Below are 20,704 nucleotides of genomic sequence, written 5' to 3'. Positions count from 1 at the left end.
TTTCTTTTTCTAGCTTTGTAACACACTACTTCTCCGCTCGTGCGGGTATATATATATATGTATATATATATCCCGATCTACATACTCGAATAATGGATACTTTATTCGCCATCAATGATTGTTTTAGTAAAGCCATACTCAGTGTATTCATTAGATGAACGGTAAAAAAAGTAAGAGCGAGGGGAGGATGACTTATAGAGGCATGCAGGCTGTAGTGCGCGTCAACTCTATCTGAATTGCGCGATCACATTTAAAAAAATATATCTTTTCAAGTTCTATTTAGTCCATATGTGTCAAACTCAAGGGCCGCGGGCCACATCCGTCCTGGCGTGTAATTATATCCGGCCCGCGAGATCATTTTATATACTTTAATATTGTTATTAATGGCCCGGGTATATGAAGCGCTAGTAACACAATAAACTACAGATCCCATAATGCAGCGCTTCAGCTGCCTTGCCGAACACTTACCGCTTTAATCAAGTCTAGCTTATGATGCTGCAAGTTATTGCGAAGCTAGCTCACACGATGCTGAAGAGAAAAGTTGATTCTGAAAATAGAGCCTTTAAAAGCGATGGGAGGCTGAGTATATGTTTACTGAACCCGTGTGTCTCATTTGTGGAGCTAATGTGGCTGTAATTACAGAATTTAATCTAAGACGGCACTATGAGACAAAACATCAGGGTAACCTGAATGCAATGCAGAAGATACAGAAAGCAGAAGAATTAAATAAGAATCTGACACTTCAGCGGACATTTTTACCCGTGCACAATCACAAAGTGATTTCAAGTGAAGCTGCTTTTATGGGAGACACAAATGCACCAGTGCAATTTGCCCCACTTTCCCTGTTGCCAAGTAATGTTAAACCAAGTCGTCACTACGGTGTTCCCAAATACGCACTTTGCTGATAAACTGAGCGCACTGAGTTTGCACGCCGCTTTGGTGACTTTGAAGAACAAAAAAAGTCCGTCTACATGCGGCTCGAACCTTGTGCATGTTTGGTAGCACATATCTGTGTGAGAAGCTCTTCTCAGTGATAAAGACTAACAAAACAGCACACAGGAGTTGCCTCACTGATGAGCACCTGCAATCCATCCTGAGAATCTCCACAACACAGAACCTCACACCAAACATAAACGAACTTGTGGCCAAAAAAAGATGCCAGGCGTCCAGCTCTAAAATGACATATGAGCAAAGACAACTGAATGATTTGATTTGTTATTGCTGAAAGGAACACATTTTATTTATATTTCCAGGTTTTGTTATGCAGCATGTTCATATTTGAATTTGTATAATTTTGACAGGATATATTTTATGGAGAGCAAAATCTTTTGGGATATTTAAAATCTAAGTTTATTTTTATATAAAATTACATAAGAGTAAAGAAATTTGAATGTTTGTTCTTTTAACGTTTACTTTATTTCTAACTTGTATAATTTAGACAGGATATATTTTTATGGAGAGCAAAATATTATAAGTTGTTTAAGGTTTGAGTTGATTTATTCACGAATAATATTCCTGTCTGTTTTTACCATTCCTACCAAAGATATTTCTGTCAACTAAATAAAAATTCCTTCTATTTAAAATTTAAATAGAACTTGAACAAATACGATAGTTCATAATATACACGCAAACTTGCACGTAAAAGAGCGGGAGTTATCCGTTTTAACAAGCAGCGTATTGCACTGATACGAAATAGCTGTGTGTGTATATATGTAGATATGTATGTATATGTATATATATGTTTATATATGTGTATGTGTATGTATATGTGTATATGTATAGATATGTATATATATATATGTTTATGTGTGTGTGTGTGTGTGTGTGTGTAAATATATATATGACAGCAACACTCATCACTCACAACAGTGACAAAACAATTACATTGACAATCATGTTACATTATTTTCAAAATGTTTCCTTTTCTTTTCATTGCTTCTTTAACACACTACTTCTCCGCTGCGAAGCGCGGGTATTTTGCTAGTATATATATATATGCCAGCAACACTCATGACAATGACAAAACAATTACATTGTCAATCATGTTACGTTATTATTAAAATGTTTCCTTTTCTTTTTCATAAGTGCTTTAACACACTACATCTCCGCTGCGAAGCGCGGGTATTTTGCTAGTTGAAAATTGAATTGAAGTAGTCTTACATGAATCAAGTAAATTGTATCTGTTTTGCCTAGCAATAGAACTTTTTATCTTAGATAATAAAAATTTGGTCATACCAAATAAATGGTGGATTTCTTTAATGTGTTACACCAGTGAGAAGCTGCTTTTCACTAGCTCAGTATGGAAGGCCGTTTTTTATGGGAACTATAGCATATTAATTTTAAATAAAATAGTTGCATCAATAACTCCATAAAGCAGGACACTATAACAGAAGAAGGGATTGTATGGCTAGGAAAGAGATGACGTTTTTCTGATAATGAGCCCTTGGGAAACAGCAAATACTTTTGCCAGGACTAGCAGACCTATTTTAAAATACAGATACAGGCACGAGGGTCCACCTGCAGATACAATAGACCCTCTCAGATCTTGGACGTTTTGGGCTGCAGCCTAACAGCTAGGTAAGGAACATGGAACACAGCTGTTGAAAACCATACACATTGTTCTCAATACCTATGTTTAGCTGAAACAACAGTTCACAAAATGAAAAGATTACTAACATTTTAATCTCATGATTGATAAAACCAATTACAGGAACAAATATCTCATGTTGTAGCATTTTACAAATAACAATATGAGCTACTAAGCTGTGCCATGCCCAATTTATCACTTGCATGTCTCCAACAGACGTGTGACAGTAGAAAAATACAAACAATAGACAAAGAATACGGACAGAGTGAATGTAACCTCATACAATAAATGCAGTGTCAGTCAATATATAGAAGAAGCACTCCACAACCTGTAAAAAAGAACATAAATAATGTTGGAGGGGATAAAACAATAGAATCATCTGGGTCATTTTAAACACATCTATGACAATGATCTCTAATAATGGAATTACAAGCAATCTAATATTCTGATGTTCTAAAAATGATCCTTCAAAATCATTCAAGACATGGGCCTGAGCCTACCCTGCACATGTGACTTTGCATTTGTTTTGGATATGTGCTATACTAAATAAATAAATAAATAAATAAAAATAGTAAAGCTTACCACTTGTATTAATGAACTATTTGTGCTTTTTAACAGTGTTGCGTTCAGAAAAGGATTTTCATGATGCTTCCAGAAGGAATGACACTGATAAAATTCAAGAGCTGATAAAGAAGGGTGTTGATGTGAAAGCTAAAAACAATGTAAGTAACTTTTTTGCCTTATTTAAAAAAACACCATATATTTACACTTCATTATACCGTCACTGACAGAGTGGATAACCTCCCAGAGGTAAACGCAACTACTAAGGAGGTACTGAGGGATTTGGAAATTGTAGAGGGAGAAGTGCTGCTCAGATTAAATAAGATGAAATCAAACAAATCACCAGGCCCAGATAATATTTATCCTCGTGTTCTTAAGGAGGCTAGTGAGTACATATATGAACCCTTGACACATATTTTTAGGAAGTCACTGTGCACTGGAGAGATTCCAAAGGACTGGAAAATGGCAAATATCATCCCATTATATAAAAAGGGTGACAGGGCAGATCCAAGCAACTATAGGCCAGTAAGCTTAACAAGCATGACAGGAAAATTAATGGAAGGAATTATTAAGGATAAGATTGAGCAACACATGGCAAGGACAGGAGTTATTCTGAACAGTCAGCATGGGTTCAGAAGAGGGAGGTCGTGTTTTACTAACATGTTGGAATTCTATGAGGAGGCAACAAAAGGATACGATCAAAGTGGAGCTTATGATATTATTTATCTGGACTTTTAGAGAACATTTGATAAGGTGCCACATGAGAGGTTGGGCATCAAGTTAAAAGAAGTGGGAGTTCAGGGTGATGTTTTTAGATGGGTGCAGAATTGGCTCAAACACAGGAAGCAGAGGGTGATGGTGCGAGGAACCTCATCAGATCTGGCCGATGTTATGAGTGGTGTTCCACAGGGGTCAGTGCTAGGGCCGCTGCTATTTTTAATATATATAAATGATTTAGATAGGAATATAAGTAGCAAGCTGGTTAAGTTTGCAGATGATACCAAGATAGGTGGATTAGCAGATAATTTGGAATCCGTTATATCATTACAGAAGGACTTGGATAGCATACAGGCTTGGGCAGATTTGTGGCAGATGAAATTTAATGTCAGTAAATGTAAAGTATTACACATAGGAAGTAAAAATATTAGGTTTGAATACACAATGGGCGGTCAGAAAATTGAGAGTACACCTTATGAGAAGGATTTAGGAGTCATAGTGGACTCCAAGCTATCAACTTCCAACAGTGTTCAGAAGCCATTAAGAAGGCTAACAGAATGTTAGGTTATATAGCACGATCTGTGGAGTACAAGTCCAAGGAGGTTATGCTCAACCTTTATAATGCACTGGTGAGGCCTCATCTTGAGTACTGTGTGCAGTTTTGGTCTCCAGGATACAAAAAGGACATAGCAGCACTAGAAATGGTTCAGAGAAGAGCGACTAGGCTGATTCCAGGTCTACAGGGGTTGAATTATGAGGAAAGATTAAAAGAGCTGACCCATTACAGTTTAAGCAAACGAAGATTAAGAGGTGACATGATTAAAGTGTTTAAAATTTTGAAGGGAATTAGTACAGTGGATTGAGACTTGTATTTTAAAATGAGCTCATCAAGAACACGGGGACACAGTTGGAAACTTGTTAAGGGTAAATTTCGCACAAACATTAGGAAGTTTTTGTTTACACAAAGAACGATAGACACTTGGAATAAGCTACCAAGTAGTGTGGTAGACAGTAAGACGTTAGGGACTTTCAAAACTCGACTTGATGTTTTCTTGGAGGAAACAAGTGGATAGGACTGGCGAGCTTTGTTGGGCTGAATGGCCTGTTCTCGTCTAGATTGTTCTAATGTTCTAATAAAACTGAGTAATAAAAAAATAAGCGCTAACTTTTACAAGTATCCAAAATTTACACTGGGTGTTACAGACTCAAATCAAATGTTTGTTTTTATTAAATTTTAGTAATAATAATAGGAGCTCACTACTCAAAACGCAGAGCATCCGGCCTCAATAGCAGGCTGCTTGTGCTGATCGACACATTTGCAAAACAAAAGACGCTGATGATGAGAGGTTTGAAGGAATTTAAGGTGGCCCGAGATAATGAATTTTTTTTGTAGGCTTCAGGGATTCTAGTTTTTTTTTTTTAATTTTATTGATTTTATTGTAATCATTACATACAAATAGATCATTTTTTACAAAAATAGGGTTGAAAACAAATCAACCCCCACCCCTGAGAAAGAGAGCATGGCCAACAGAGTAAAATGTAAAGCTAGTAAAAATAAGTAAATTGCTAAGTTTAATAAGCGGATAAAGATAAATGGAGAAGAAAAACAAATGGGAAGAGAATCTGCTTCCTCAGTGCTTTAAGAGCTTAATCTAAAATGTTATTGATTAGATCCTGCCAGGTTTTGGAAAAGTTCTGCACAGATCCTCTAATTGAGAATTTGATTTTTTCCAATTTCAAATAGTATTAAACATCAGTTACCCACTGACTTAAAAGAGGAGAGTTAGGATTTTTCCAGTTGAGCAAGATACGTCTATGTGCCAATAATATAGTAAAGTCAATCACAGTTTGTTTGTCTTTCTCCACTTTAAACCCATCTGGGAGTACACCAAACACAACTGTTAATGGGTTAGGAGGGATTGTGACACCAAGGCTGTCTGAAAGGCATTTAAAGATTTTGGTCCAAAATGATGTTAATTTTGTGCAGGCCCAAAACATGTGACCCAGTGAGGCTGGAACTTGATTGCAGCATTCGCAGGTTGGATTTTGCCCTGTAAAATTTTGGACAATTTTAAATGAGACAGATCAGCTCGATATATAATTTTGAGTTGAATAATTGCATGCTTTGCGCATATGGAGCTTGAGTGAATTCTCTGCATTGCTACCTTCCACTCCTTGTCTGAGATAATGAGTGAGAGATCCATTTCTCACTGTCCTTTTGGATCTTTAAAAGGGAGGGACTGTAAAATGGTTTTATATATTTCAAAAATGCTGTCTAAGTACTCGAAACTGAGCAATATTTTTTCCAGCATAGAGGAAGGTGGGAGATGAGGAAAATTGGGCAGGTTCTGTTTAACAAAGTTTCTAATTTGAAGATAGTAAAAGAAATGTGTTGCTGGAAAGTTAAATTTGGAATGTAATTGTTAGTAGGATGCAAAGACGTTGTCTATGTACAGATCTCTAAGTGATTTAATCCCAAATGTTTTCCAGATACTAAAAACTGCATATTTTTGCGAGGGTTGAAAAAGGTGGTTCTCGTGCAGAGGTACCACAGATAAAAGTTTCTATGTCTTAAAATGCTTCCTACGTTGGTTCCATATTCTGAGTGAGTGAAGCACAATTGGGTTGTTAGTATATTGGCGATAACTTGCATTTATTGGGGCACAAAGCAGGGAATATAAAAAAGTACTGCAGGATTTTATTTCTATTGCAGACCAAGCCTGTGTATGTTCATCTATTTGTGTCCATGTCCAGGTTTTTATAGCTTGTATGTTTGCTGCCCAATAATAAAACTGAAAGTTAGGTAGTGCCATGCCACCTTCTGTCTTAGATCTTTGTAGTGTTAATTTCTTGCTGTTCATGCTGACCTTGTTTTACTAGCAATCTAAGGCCGGAGTTATACTTCACGCGACGCATGCTGCAGCGGACGCTCCTGCTACGCAAGCGTTGTAGTGTTTATACTTGTGCGCGTACTTTACGTAACTCTGGAGAAATCCACCAGGTGGCAGTGCGAGATATTATCGCGGTGAGAACATGTTCGGCCTCTCTGTGTTGTGAATTGCCTAAAACACCTATTAAATTCCGATAACACCTTACCGCAATATCTCTGAAAAGGATGTTTATTGATTAAATCCATAAATCCAGGGATGTATGTGTCCATTCCAGGAAGCATTGGGCACGAGTGAGAAACAGTCCCTTGATGAGGCCTCAGCTCATCGCAAGGTGAATACAAGTACACACATACACTAGCGTCATTTTAGCGGCACCAAATCCCCAAATCTGCATATCTTTGGAAGGAAACCGGAGCACAGTGTGGAATACCAGCAACATAACTCCCTGCGAGACAGCAGTGCTATCGCTCCGCCACCGTGACACCCCCATGTGTGTAATTATTCCCCCATGTGTGTATTTATTAACAGTATTCATTATTTAAACGAAATTATATGTAAAATGTAACATACACATTTTAATGCATTTCATCATGAAAGTGATATCAAGTATAAATCTAAAGATTCTAAATGTGCACAGAGTTGGAATATCATACATTTAATTTGTTCTGTTTGGCGATCTATTGCTGCTTTCCGCTGCTGAAGCAAAATGCCGACATACAGATGCATTTGTGGTGCTTTTATATTCAAGCGTCACATATTCCCGATCGTAAGACACTATACATTTTAAAAGTCTCACATACCATCTTTTGTGCCATCTATTTTTTATTGTTTTACTTTACCTGCTGTCAGGTCCAAGAAGCTCGTAGCGATTAAAAACTGGGATGACGTTTACGACCGTCTGCTTTAATGATAAAGTAAACTACGAGGTTAAAGTGGACATTTCGAGATTAAAGCCGAAATTTCCACTTTAATCACAAAATACGTTTTCACCGTGTCCTTTATTTTTTCTCAGTGGCTCAAATATAACGCTATACATTATGTTGCTGTTGTTAAGTTGCAAAAATTAAAACATAAAAAAAAGACATATATAAATGACCACGATACATTTTAAAAGTCTCACATACCATCTTTTGTGCCGTCTATTTTTTTTTTTTTTTTGCAACTTCACATCGGCTACATAATGTATAGCGCTGTATTTGAACCATTCATCAAACAGCAAAGTGCGCACATCGATCCCCGAAGGATCTCCATAGAGGCTTGCTGTCACATGTAGATAGTAAACAGAGACTCTGATGTCGCGTCCGACTTTTAGCACACTCGCCCCGACTTTTGCTGGTACTGCAACTCGCGCGCGTCGTGTTAATTTCTGAGGACCTGCTCAGAGGATGCGTGAAATGAACGCTGGGAACGCGTGGCAGCCATGATGCGGGCGCATACGCGTTCTGAGCGTGAAGTATAAATGAGCCCTAAGACATCTGGGAGGATTTAATTACAAGTATAGTAAAAGCATGAGCAGGAGGCCAAGGGTTCAGAAAGAGAAGGTAAAGGTAGCTAAAGTTTTATCAAAGTCTAAGCTGGTCTCAAGGTTATGATACAGCCTGTCACAGACTGAATTGGAACAGATAGGCAAAGGAATGGATCAGCCAAGACCTCCATGTTGCAGCTGACAATAGGGCTGCAATGATTAGTCAACGTAATCGATGACGTCAGCTACAATAAAATTGTCGAGACAGATTTTTTTTATTGTTGATGCGTCATAAACAGAACCTTCAATAGATGCTCCAGTCACAAAGAACCTCATTGTTTTTTGTAACTGCAATGATCTACATGAACATCTGGGGGCAGTATTGTTTGTTATTGTTTGTCAAGACTGCACACAGTCCTACCAACGAAGAAAGAACGTCTGAGGAGAAGAAGAATGTAGAGGAAAATAAACATGGCTGCATTGGCGAGACAGATAGAGGAGGGGCAAGGGGATGATAAAAATTGAGAATTTCTAAAGTGTGGGAGCACTTCACCGATAAAGTAAACAAAAAGATGAATGCAGATTATGCAAAGCGGATCTTTCTTTTCACGGCAGCACCACCGGGAAGCATGAGCATTTGAAACGCAAGCATCCTGGAGCTGTGATGCTGTGATTGAGAATTTATGCTGGCGCTGTTAGTTTGGGTCAGATCAGGAGGGGAGGGAGAGCGTGAACGAGACTGTGAAAATAAAAGTGAAAAAAGCTAACTTTTGCAAGTAACAAATTTACACCTGATCTGTTCGTTTTTAAATAATATTGCATTAGTGCGATGATGTTTTCTGATTGGTACTATTCAGGTTATGCAATGATTTTTCAAAATGTCACACATATTTGTCTCTTTTTTTTTTTTCCCCCCAGTGCTGCGCGCTGACACCAGAAGGTGTGAGCATATTCAGTGCTATCAGGAGCACGCTGGTGGCCAGTTGCTTGTGCTATAACAAGCTTGACCTGGCGGCAATCAAAGCACCATGTACTGTGCAAGGCATGTACAGGGTCCACTGAGAAAAGAAGAGCGTTCATGGCTCACCTTGCAGAGGAGTCATGTGGAGACTGGGCATGGTCGGGTGGTGGAAAAAAAACGCTGTCACTGATTACAACTGCAAGATGTTATGCGCATGCATATGAATAATGTTGCATCTGTGCCACAATATTTTCCGGAATGTACTATAAGGTCATAAAATGAATAATTCCAAATATCATATATACCTATGTGTCTGTTTTTTGTCAGTGCGGCTTTGACATCGCTGGCCATAAGGCGCATACTAATTCAGCGTAAGCAGGAACACTCAATAAAATTGAATAAAAAAAATCAAGTAAATATACGAGGCAGTCAGGATCGAACAGGGGGACTCTTGATTATGTCAGCAATTCCTACAGCTGCACCACGGAAGCTATTGTATCATCCTTGAACCTTTTGTGAAAGTGTTTATTTGATCTTTGCACTTCAGGCTTTACACATTATATAGTTTATGTCTACATTTTGTTATTTATTACTAAAATATGAAAAACGTTTATGTTTTAACGATGTATTTTTTGGTTAAGTTAAATGCACTTTTTTTGTTTAAAGACTATGTGCACTTTAGTTTGGATTGTTTAATGTATTTCTTTTTTTATTGTGATGGCCACACTAATATAAAAACATCTGATTATTTTCAAATTCATATGTTTCGCTGGTCGTTATTTTAATTTGATTATTTTTTATTTTAATCGTGTTAATGCAGAGACATCAGAGTGACATTCACAGATGGACAGACATGAGCAAATGAGGTAAGACATGCACTGGAGCCCAGAACAGGATGTGCAACCACAGGTCACAGGCATCAAAATAGTCAGGCGTGAAATAATCGTGACTAATCGGTTAATCGAAAAAAAAATTTGAGCGATTAGTCGACTACCAAAATAATCATTAGTTGCAGCCCTAGCCACCAAGTGTGGGAGCAAAACTGTAAGTGAGGCGGGCAATGAGAATTCGCTGACCTCAGTCGGGTTATTGGAACTGAGCATGGCCACTTTATTCCCACTGTCATCTACTACCAAAAATCCTAAGCATTAACTCCAACAGGATTTGTAACTCTGTCTTTAGAGCATGGAAAAGATGGAAACAAGCTGTCTGAGCTGAAAGTAATGATTACCACACTCAGGGTAAAAAATAATTGATGCAAAGGAGGATTTATACACAAAATTGACAAAACAGACAACAGAATAGACAAACTGGTTCAGGATATGAAAGACGGAGAGATATGTTTAAGCAATAACTTGGATGTAAGCCTTAATAATTATCTAGCAAGAATTTATGAAAAAAATACAAACAATTTTGAACAAAATTTAGCATAAAATAAGAGTACTTGGTGCTCATCTGGAAGAAGTTAAGCAAACATTTACAACTTGAATTGAAGAAGTTGAACAATTGACATTCACTGCTGACAAAAAAGCAACTGCTGTAGAATCCAATTGCAAAGTGCTTGGTGATAAATTAGCTGTGTTGGAAGGTAGATATAGAAGGAACAACTTCAGAATTTAAAGTTTCCCTGAAAACGTTGAAAGTCCAAACCCAGTGAAAATCATAGGTGAACTGTTTTCTAAAATTACTGGAGAGGATTTTAAATAGGTCACCACAATCTCAGAAGCTTATCGCATACATGGATGAAATGCCATAAAAAAGCAAGTTACAGCTGTTAGGGTGAAAAAGATAAATAAAAAGTAAGTGCCAACATAATAATAGACTCCTTAGGAATAATACCTGGCAATAATATGGAAAGGTTAAAGCTATTTTATGAAACAATTCACTACTTTTACAAATTACAAATTGTCCTCACAAGTTCAGAAGTAACATCTTTCTGACCAGAAGTTTGTAAGCTGGAAATTGAAAGGTCCCAATCACAATCTAAATAGAAAAATAGTATTGTCTCACCCAACAGGCCTAAATGACAAGATAGTATTTTAACAGGAGACTTTCTTAATAAGTAGGGACCAGTTTTGATTGCAAAGAGATTGGATTTGGTAAATATTTCACTCCAGCTATACAAGGAAATCTAGAGGTATGAGAATCTTAATACATAAAGCAATCTCTTTTCTAGTATCAGACATAGTATCATAGTATCTGATCCTGAAGGGTAATATGTTATGGTGATGGGTAATTTATCTCAATCTAAAGAAATTCTGATGAATATCTACAGTATGTACCTAATGTGGATGATAGATATTTCATCCAAAATGTTTTTGCATCTATTCCCAATATGAACACTCATAAGATTATAATTGCTGGAGATTTTGTGTTTTAAATCCAGACCTGGATAGGTCATCAACTACTGTAGCTATAACATCTAATGCCGTTAAAAACAAGTTTGTAATGGATCAAAACTTTTCAGACCCATAGAGATTCTTAAATCCAAACTGAAAAGCATGTTCTTTCTTCTCATAAGTGCATTGTAGTTATTCAAGAATTATTTCTTAATTGATAATAAGTTATTGTCCACTATCAAACCTTTAAAGTATGACACCATTGTTATATCTGATCACACCCTCTGATCTTGGAACTTAAATCACTACACCCTTGTTATAGTGTATAAAATCTGTACATTTTTGGTTTCCATTATATTTTGTTCAAGACAAGACAACAGATGAAATTAACAAATTAAAGCAGGTTTTCTTCCCTTACGCCTTACTTTTATAACACTTGTTCATAGCTTCGTGCTAATTTGGTTTTATAGCCCGGGAAAGGATGCTGAGGTGATACCTCAGGCTATTGATGGATGGACATCTGGAACAACAATTTGCTTTATGGCCTAGGACAGGAAGAACTACTGATGCCTCCGAGTACATCAAAGGTTTTGTTGTGTGGGAAAACGGACAGTGAATTAATTTATCAATCATTTTGACAGCCAGCCAATCAGGTGCATGTGTTGTGAAACCAAGGCTTGACATTTCATAATAAATATGCCTTGGTTTGGAAAGAAGAAGAGTGAAGCAAAGGGAGAAGAGGAGAGAAGCAAAGAAGAAGAAAGAGAAGCAAAGGGAGAAGAAGAGAGAAGAAGAGGAACGGACGAAGACGGCCCTGGTCGTCAGAAAGGCATCAGGAACACCGACTGCTAAATCAAACGCCTCCCTGGGACATTCATCCTTGTCATCTGTAACTTTTTCGTAAGCTTTTTCTAAAGACTATATATATTCAGACTTTCCTATCACTACCTATTTTCTAGTATTCTTTGTACTTGTGGTATTATTATTATTCTTGTAATAAATACCATGCTGCTTTTAACTTTCAATGCTCTGTCTTAATGTCTAGAGTGATTGAAGTAATAAGTTAGATTTCTTTGAGCACCTGGTGACAGCCGGATTTTTGCCATTATTTCTGTGCTGCGAGGTTTATATGGCTGAGAGTGAAGAGCGCTATACTCAACAGAAGGGACAGATACGATAAAGAAGGTATTCTTGGCTGATGAATGGCTTATAGTCAAGAGTGCTGAGTCTTTGTATGTTTAAATGTATTCTTGTAGACAAAAGTAATATTTAGGTCTGAGATATCACTAAAACATCGTATTGTTGTTCGCGCCGAAAATAAGTAAGTCTCTTGAAGTGCTGAATGACAGGCTGTTATTCCTATAGCGCTTGTGTGGTTTAAAGTGCTAAGGGTTAATCAGCGTGTGTGTGTCATTCATGGAGCACTGTTGTGGTTAGGGTCTGTGTGTGTGTTTATCTATGTGTGTGTGTGTTCATCTTAAAGTGCAACAGTAGACCAACCCGATAACGAACTTGACGAGAACACTTACCCTTGAGGAAACAGGTAAAAGGGCAAGTGGAGGGAAATACCACGATAATACAACCCTACACACTCATTTCAAGGCTGACATTTTAACCTCTTGCCATTAGCAGGTGAGAACTTTACAGAATTCACCTCCAAACAAATTGATTAGTTTTTAGAGACAAATGCATTCTCAGAAGTCTGTGCAGGAGAACTCTGGGAAATTTGGAGGGCATTTTTTAAAAGAACAGATTTTTTCATATCTTTCCCACAAAAATAAATTGGAGATCAAGAAGGCGTCAGAGTTGATCCGTGAAATTTTCAGAATAAATTGATAATATGCCGGGTCTCCAAATGAGACACTTTATAGGCAAAGACAGGTTCTGCAATTAGAATTTAACCTCTTTTAACAACATTATCTCAAACTATTCAAACTAGAATGTGGTATTTAACAAGGATGCATCCTATCATCATTGCTTTTTGCAGTTGCCATTGAGTCATTGGCTGTTCACTTTCAAAAAGCATAAGAGATACAGAGGATTGTCAGAAAATGACTTACACAGAAAATATCACTATATTCAGACGATACGGTACTGATGTCCAACCCACAAACTTTCTTACCAGTAGTGTTTAAAGCGCTGATTCTGTACTTGGGGAGTGTATTGACAAAAGGGATTAGACAGAGTATAAGAGTCAGGTGGATAACTTCTTGGTACAAAGAGAATTGTCTGTATCTTAACGTTAGTCAAGTCAAGGAGCTGATTTTTGACTTTCACCACACCAAGGAGCATTTACGTCTGGTCAATATTCAGAGAGTGAATGTAGAGATGGTCCACTCCTACAAGTACTTCGGGGTCCACATTAATAACAGGTTGTACAGGTCTTTGAATACAGATTAACTATGCTCATATAAGAAAGGGCAGAGCAGGCTCTTTTTCCTTAGGAGACTACATTCCTTTAATGTGGAAATTGACATCCTTCTGGTTGGTAACATCAACTCAAGAGATACCCACCAAATCGATTAAAAGGGCAAGCTCAGTTATAGGATACACTTTGGACCCCCTGGAGGTAGTAGCAAAGGAGAGAATTAAAGCAAAACTGAGTGCTGGTATGAACAATGCTGTACATCCTCTCTATAACATAGTAACATAAAGTACTTTCAGCCAATGAATTATTCAGCAAAAGTGTGTCAGAACACTACTGTGTTCAGACCATAGTGTGTGTGTGTGTAAATTTATTTATCTAAAGTATGTAAACTATTGAACATAGGAAGTGTAAATGTTAGGTTTGAATATACAATGGGAGGTCTGAGTACACCTTATGAGAAGGATTTAAGAGTCATAGGGGTCACTATCAACTTTAAGACAGTTTTTGGAAGTCATTAGGAAAGCTAACAGAATGTTAGGTTATATATGCAGGTTGTGTGACGTACAAGTATAAGGAGGTTATATGTACACTTTATAATGCAATAATTAGACCTCATCTGGTGTGCTGTGTACAGTTTTGGTCTCCAGTCTACAAAAAGAAATAGCAGCACTAGGAAAAGTCCAAAGAAGAGTGAGTAGGCTAATTCCTGGGCTACACAGGATGAGTTGTGACAAAAGATTTAGTTTAAGCAAAAGGAGATTAAGAGGAGAAATAATTGAAGTTTAAAATTATTAAGGGAATTAGTACAGTGGACCGAGACTGTTACTTTAAAATGAGTCCAACAAGAACACAGGGTCACCATTGGAAATTTGTTAAGGGTAAATTTAGCACATATATTTGGACATTTTTCTTCACACAGAGAACCATAGATAGATGGAATATGTTACCAAGGAGTGTGATAGACAGCAGGACTTTAGGGACCTTCAGAACTAGTCATGATATTATTTTGAGTGAATTAAGTGAACAGAACGGATGAGTTTTGTTGGGCTGAATGGCCTGTTCTTGCTTAGACTGTTCAAAATTTTCAAATGTTCAGTGTCCCACAGTATTGCTCTTCATGGGGTTTTAAATCACTGCTCTGTGTAAGACAGTTATGAGGAATGTCCTAAAGTTCATTTACAGATCTTGGCAGTCCATCTGAGCGCAAACATTTAAACAAGTCAAATTATAGCTTGCGATTGCTATAGTGATTGCAGTCCTTAAGTGATGAATGTACACTCCATAACAGAAAAATAAAAGACTGGCATAAGGATCACAAGCAACTGAACATTTGATTTCTCATAATATAAATTAAATTTGGTCTACATGGTTAACTGTTGTTTCATAAGAAGAAGTGTGATTCATTCATTTTCCACCCACCTTTAATCGGTTCAGGGTCATTTGGGCCACAGTGTTTCCAGACAAAACTGGCCTCAAGGCAGGAACCAAATCTGGAAAGATATTTGTTCACAGCACACTCTCACAAAAGCTCAAGTCAGAGTCTCCAGTCATGCAAAACTTGCTATGATAGAAAGTCAGGTTTCCTCTAAAAATTCCCATACAGGCACAAGCATAAAGTGTAAAATCCACACATGGATGGCAAGACTAGGATTTGAATCAAAGATTTAAAAATTCAAAAGAAAATGAAAACAGAAAAATTATTAAAGTATCAAACCAAAGTGTTTTCAAAAAGCTGCACAAATGTTCCAAAAGTTAGAAAACATTATTGAAGGGTCAGGGCTGAGGAGAAACATCTGTATGAAATGCAGTGATGAGAATTATATTTTAGAAAAAGAATGTGGACTCAAAACCAGGGGATAAAAAATACAAATGCCTAATACTGGTATATTTGCTTCCAATAACCTAGTGAATACAGCATGTACAATCATCCATCCATCTATCCTCTTCCACTTATCCGAGATCGTGTCGCGGGGGCAGCAGCTTGGGCAGAGATGCCCAGACATCCCTCTCCCCGGCCACTTCTTCTAGCTCTTCCGGGAGAATTCCAAGGCGTTCCCAGGCCAGCTGGGAGACACAGTCTCTCCTGCATGTCCTGGGTCTTCCCCGTGGGCACCTCCTGGTTGGACGTGCCCGGAACACCTTGACGGGGAGGCGTCCAGGAGGAATCCTGATCAGATGCCCAAGCCACCTCATCTGACTCCTCTCGATGCAGAGAAGCTGCGGCTCTACTCTGAGTCCCTCCTGGATAAATGAGCTTCTCATCCTATCCTTAAGGGAAAGCCCAGACACCCTACGGAGGAAAACCCATTTCAGCCGCTTGTATTCACGATCTTGTTCTTTCGGTCACTACCCATAGCTCATGACCATAAGCGAAGGTAGGGACGTAGATCGACTGGTAAATTGAGAGCTTTCCCTTGCGGCTCAGCTCCCTTTTCACCACGACAGACCAATGCAGAGCCCACATCACTGCGGATGCTGCACCGATCCGCCTGTCGATCTCACGCTCCATTCTTCCATCACTCGATCCCGAGATACTTGAACTCCTCCACTTGGTGCAGGATCTCACCCCGAACCCTGAGAGGGCATTCCACCCTTTTTCGGCTGAGGACCATGGTCTCGGATTTGGAGGTGCCGATTCCCATCCCAGCCGCTTCACGGTCATCTGCGAACCAATCCAGAGAGAGCTGAAGATCACGGTCTGATAAAGCAAACAGGACAACTTCATCTGCAAAAAGCAGTGACCCAATCCTGAGGCCATCAAACCGGACCTCCTCAACGCCCTGGCTGCGCCTAGAAATTCTGTCCATAAAAGTTATGAACAGAATCGGTGACAAAGGGCAACCCTGGCGGAGTTCAACTCTCACTGGAAATGGGTTCGACTTACTACCGGTAATGCGGACCAAGCTCTGACACCAGTTGTACAAGGACCGAACAGCCCTTACCAGGGAGTCCGGTACCCCATACTCTTGGAGTACCCCCTACAGGATTCCCCGAAGGATATGGTCGAATGTCTTTTCCAAGTCCACAAAACACATGTAGACTGGTTGGGCAAACTCCCATGCACCCTCCAGGACCCTGCTAAGGGTGTAGAGCTGGTCCACTGTTCCACGACCAGGACGAAAACCACACTGTTCCTACTGAATCCGAGGTTCAACTATCTGACGGACCTTCCTCTCCAGGACCCCCGAATAGACTTTTCCTGAGAGGATGAGGAGTGTGATCCCTTTGTAGTTGGAGCACACCCTCCGGTCTCCTTTCTTAAAGAGGGGGACAACCACCCCAGTCTGCCAATCCATAGGCACTGTCCCTGATGTCCATGCGATGTGGCAGACCAACCAAGACAGTGAGGAACTCTGGGCGTATCTCATCCACCCCCGGGGCCCTGCCATCAAGGGGTTTTTTGACCACCTCGGTGACCTTAGTCCCAAAAATGGGGGAGCTCACCTCCGAGTCCCCAGGTTCTGCTTCCTCATTGGAAAGCATGTTAGTGGGATTGAGGAGGTCTTTGAAGTACTCCCCCCACCGACCCACAACGTCCCGAGTTGAGGTCAGCAGTGCGCCATCCCCACCATATACAGTGTTGACACTGCACTGCTTCCCCCTCCAGAGACGCCGGATGGTGGACCAGAATCTCTTTGAAGCCATCCGAAAGTCGTTCTCCATGGCCTCCCCAAACTCCTCCCACATCTGAGTTTTTGCCTCAGCAACCACCAAAGCCGCAATCCGCTTGGCCTGCCGGTACCTATCAGCTGCCTCCAGAGTCCCATAGGACAAAAAGGTCCCTTTTTCAGCTTGATGGCATCCCTCACCGCCGGTGTCCACCAACGGGTTCGGGGATTGCCACCACGACAGGCACCGACCACCTTACGGGCACAGCTCCGGTCAGCCACCTCAACAATAGAGGCACGGAACATGGCCCATTCGGACTCGATGTCCCCCACCTCCCTCGGGAGGTAGTCGAAGTTCTGCCAGAGGTGGGAGTTAAAGCTACTTCTGACATGGGACTATGCCAGATGTTCCCATCAGACCCTCACAACATGTTTGGGCCTACCAGGCCTGACCGGCATCCTCCCCCACTATCGAAGCCTACTCACCACCAGGTGGTGATCAGTTGACAGCTCCGCCCCTCTCTTCACCTGAGTGTCCAAGACATGTGGCCGCAGGTCCGATGACATGACCACAAAGTCAATCATCGAACTGAGGCCTAGGGTGTCCTGGTGCCAAGTGCACATATGAACACCCCTATGCTTGAACATGGTGTTCGTTATGGACAATCCGTGACGAGCACAGAAGTCCAATAACAAACCACCGCTCGAGTTAAGATCGGAGGTGGCCATTCCTCCCAATCACGCCCTTCCATGTCTCACTGTCATTGCCCACGTGAGCATTGAAGTCTCCCAGCACAACGAGGGAGTCCCCAGAAGGTATGCCCTCTAGCACCCTCTCCAGGGACTCCAAAAAGGGTGGCTACCCCAAACTGCCGTTTGGCGCATACGCACAAACAACAGTTAGGACCCTACCCCCGACCCGAAGTCGGAAGGAGGCCACCCTATCGTCCACCGGGGTAAACCCTAATGAACAGGCTCCAACTCAGGGGGGCAATAAGTATGCCCACACCCGCTTGCCGCCTCTCACCAGGGGCAACTCCAGAGTGGTAGAGAGTCCAGCCACTCTCAAGGAGATTGGTTCCAGAGTCCAAGCTGTGCGTCGAGGTGAGTCCGACTATATCTAGCCGGAATTTCTCAACCTCACGCACTAGCTCAGGCTCCTTCCCCTTCAGAGAGGTGACATTCCACTTCCCAAGAGCCAGTTTCTGTAGCCGAGGATCAGACTGCCAAGGACCCAGCCTTAGGCCAAAACCAAACTCGCACTGCACCCGACCTCCTTGGCACCTCCCATAGGTGGTGAGCCCATGGGAAAGGGGACCCACGTTACCTCTTTGGGCTGAGCCCCATGGGTGCAGGCCCAGCCACCAGGCACTCGCCATCGAGCTCCACCTCCAGGCCTGGCTCCAGAGGGGGGCCCCAGTGACCCACGTCCGGGCAAGGGAAAACATCATCCAAAGTTTTGATTCATCATTGGAGGTTTGTTGAACCGCTCTTTGTCTCATCCCTCACCTAGGACCAGTTTGCCTTGGGTGGCCCTACCAGGGGCATAAAGCCCCGAACAACAGAGCTCCTAGGATCATTGTGACATGCAAACCCCTCCACCGCGATAAGGTGACGTCCGATGTACAATCATGAAGTTTTTTATTTATGTGTCACTGAGTTGATTTGTGTCACTTGTTTTGGAAGTTCAGTTATCAATAAATATGTTCTGTATATCTTAAAATTCTGCTGCTGTCTGCAGCATGTTTATAATGTTAGCAATAAAAGAAATCTTCAAGGTAGTTCTGCCTGTTTGTTTTTCATTTTAGGGAATTTGTAATAAGTAAAAAAACATTAACTAAGTGGAAACTAAATATTTTATGTTTTCTGCTCAGGGCCTTGGTTTCAGTTAAGCCTGTCTAAGAATATTATATTACTGTTATAAAGTCATAAGTCAGCAATTTATTTATATTTTGTTCATTATTCCAGAGTAATCCTGAAACTATCATGTAAAATACTGTCACCGCATTGGCTTATCATCATACTATTTAATTGTTCAATGTTTGAAAAAAGTAGTGATTTTTATTGTTAATTAACACTAGAATTACCAGAGCCTACGAAAAAACTCGTAAATCCGTCCCACCTTAAATTGCTTCTTAAAATCGTTCACAGCTCTCCACCAGCGTCTTTTGTCATTTAAATGTGCTGATAAAAATCAGGCTGCAAGCAGCCGGCTATTTCATCCCCCCACCGACTTAGAACGTGCACAAACTTCTCCCAGCTCATGCCTTGATTGATTTTCTGGGAGTGAAGTGGAGTTTTAGAGTGGAAATAATAGATCGTTGTTTGGAACGCACGCATTTCATGTCTGTTCCGTTTCTACAGTAATCTGTGTAAACACATTGTTAAAGCAGAAACGTTTTTATATTCTAGTAGTAGATGACAAAATGTAGGCATAAACTATATAATGTATGAAGCCTGAAGTATCAAATAAATACTTTCACAAAAGGTACAAATCTAACACAACAATTGCGCTTTTATCCAAAAATATAACTGCAGAAACAAAAAGCTGCCTTAACATGCGACATTGACACCTGTTTATTATGACTCCCTCCGTGGCGCAATAGAATCAGCTGCCAACTGGGAATCAAAAGGTCGTGAGTTCGATCCTGCACCACTCCATTTTGAGAAGTAAACTGCTCTTAGTCTTACTATTTCAGAATAAAAACATACATTTGATTTCAGTCTTTAACAGCTGGTATAATTTATGATACTTGTAAAGGTAAGCTTTGGTTTTTTTTTAGTCAGTTTTATTATCTCAGCCGCATTCACAAGCCCAAACACACCCCACCCCTGCATCTGACACTGCTGTTTTCACATAGACGCGCTGTAACAGAGGTAAACTCAGCTCCCTTCTACATCGGAGCAAGAATGCACATACCATTGCTTGCATACTAAAGTGTCAGCAGGCACTTTTCGTGGCATTACACACATTTTTGAGCATGCCCTCTGCACACTACTTGTGACTTTAGGCTTTAGGAAGTAAGTAAATAAATAAAGGTAAATTGTGTCATAAAATGATTTCTTCAAAACGTCACATATATTTGACTCTTTCTTTTTTTAAAATGTGCTAAAATTCTGCGCCTTTTGAAGGACAACCTATTTTACTTACACACGTAAATATGCATCTTGATGTGTTACAGTCAGCTTGAAATATTTGTGTCATAC

General features: G+C 40.0%; 1 protein-coding gene across 3 annotated transcripts in view; it reads left to right on the top strand.

Annotated features, from left to right (window-relative positions):
- ankdd1a (ankyrin repeat and death domain containing 1A) overlaps positions 1-20,704 on the top strand; it is a 240,330-nt gene that overhangs the window by 60,041 nt on the left and 159,585 nt on the right. For all 3 annotated transcript variants that reach the window (XM_039773347.1, XM_039773346.1, XM_039773345.1), the window contains exon 2: positions 3,206-3,309. In XM_039773347.1, coding sequence (XP_039629281.1) covers positions 3,206-3,309 — 104 coding nt within the window. The remainder of the gene's footprint in view (positions 1-3,205; positions 3,310-20,704) is intronic.

The sequence above is a fragment of the Polypterus senegalus genome, chromosome 12, assembly GCF_016835505.1.
Source record: "Polypterus senegalus isolate Bchr_013 chromosome 12, ASM1683550v1, whole genome shotgun sequence".
Taxonomy (NCBI): domain Eukaryota; kingdom Metazoa; phylum Chordata; class Cladistia; order Polypteriformes; family Polypteridae; genus Polypterus; species Polypterus senegalus.
The sequence above is the reverse complement of the archived record's forward strand: the minus strand, read 5'-3'. Positions and strand labels throughout refer to the sequence as shown.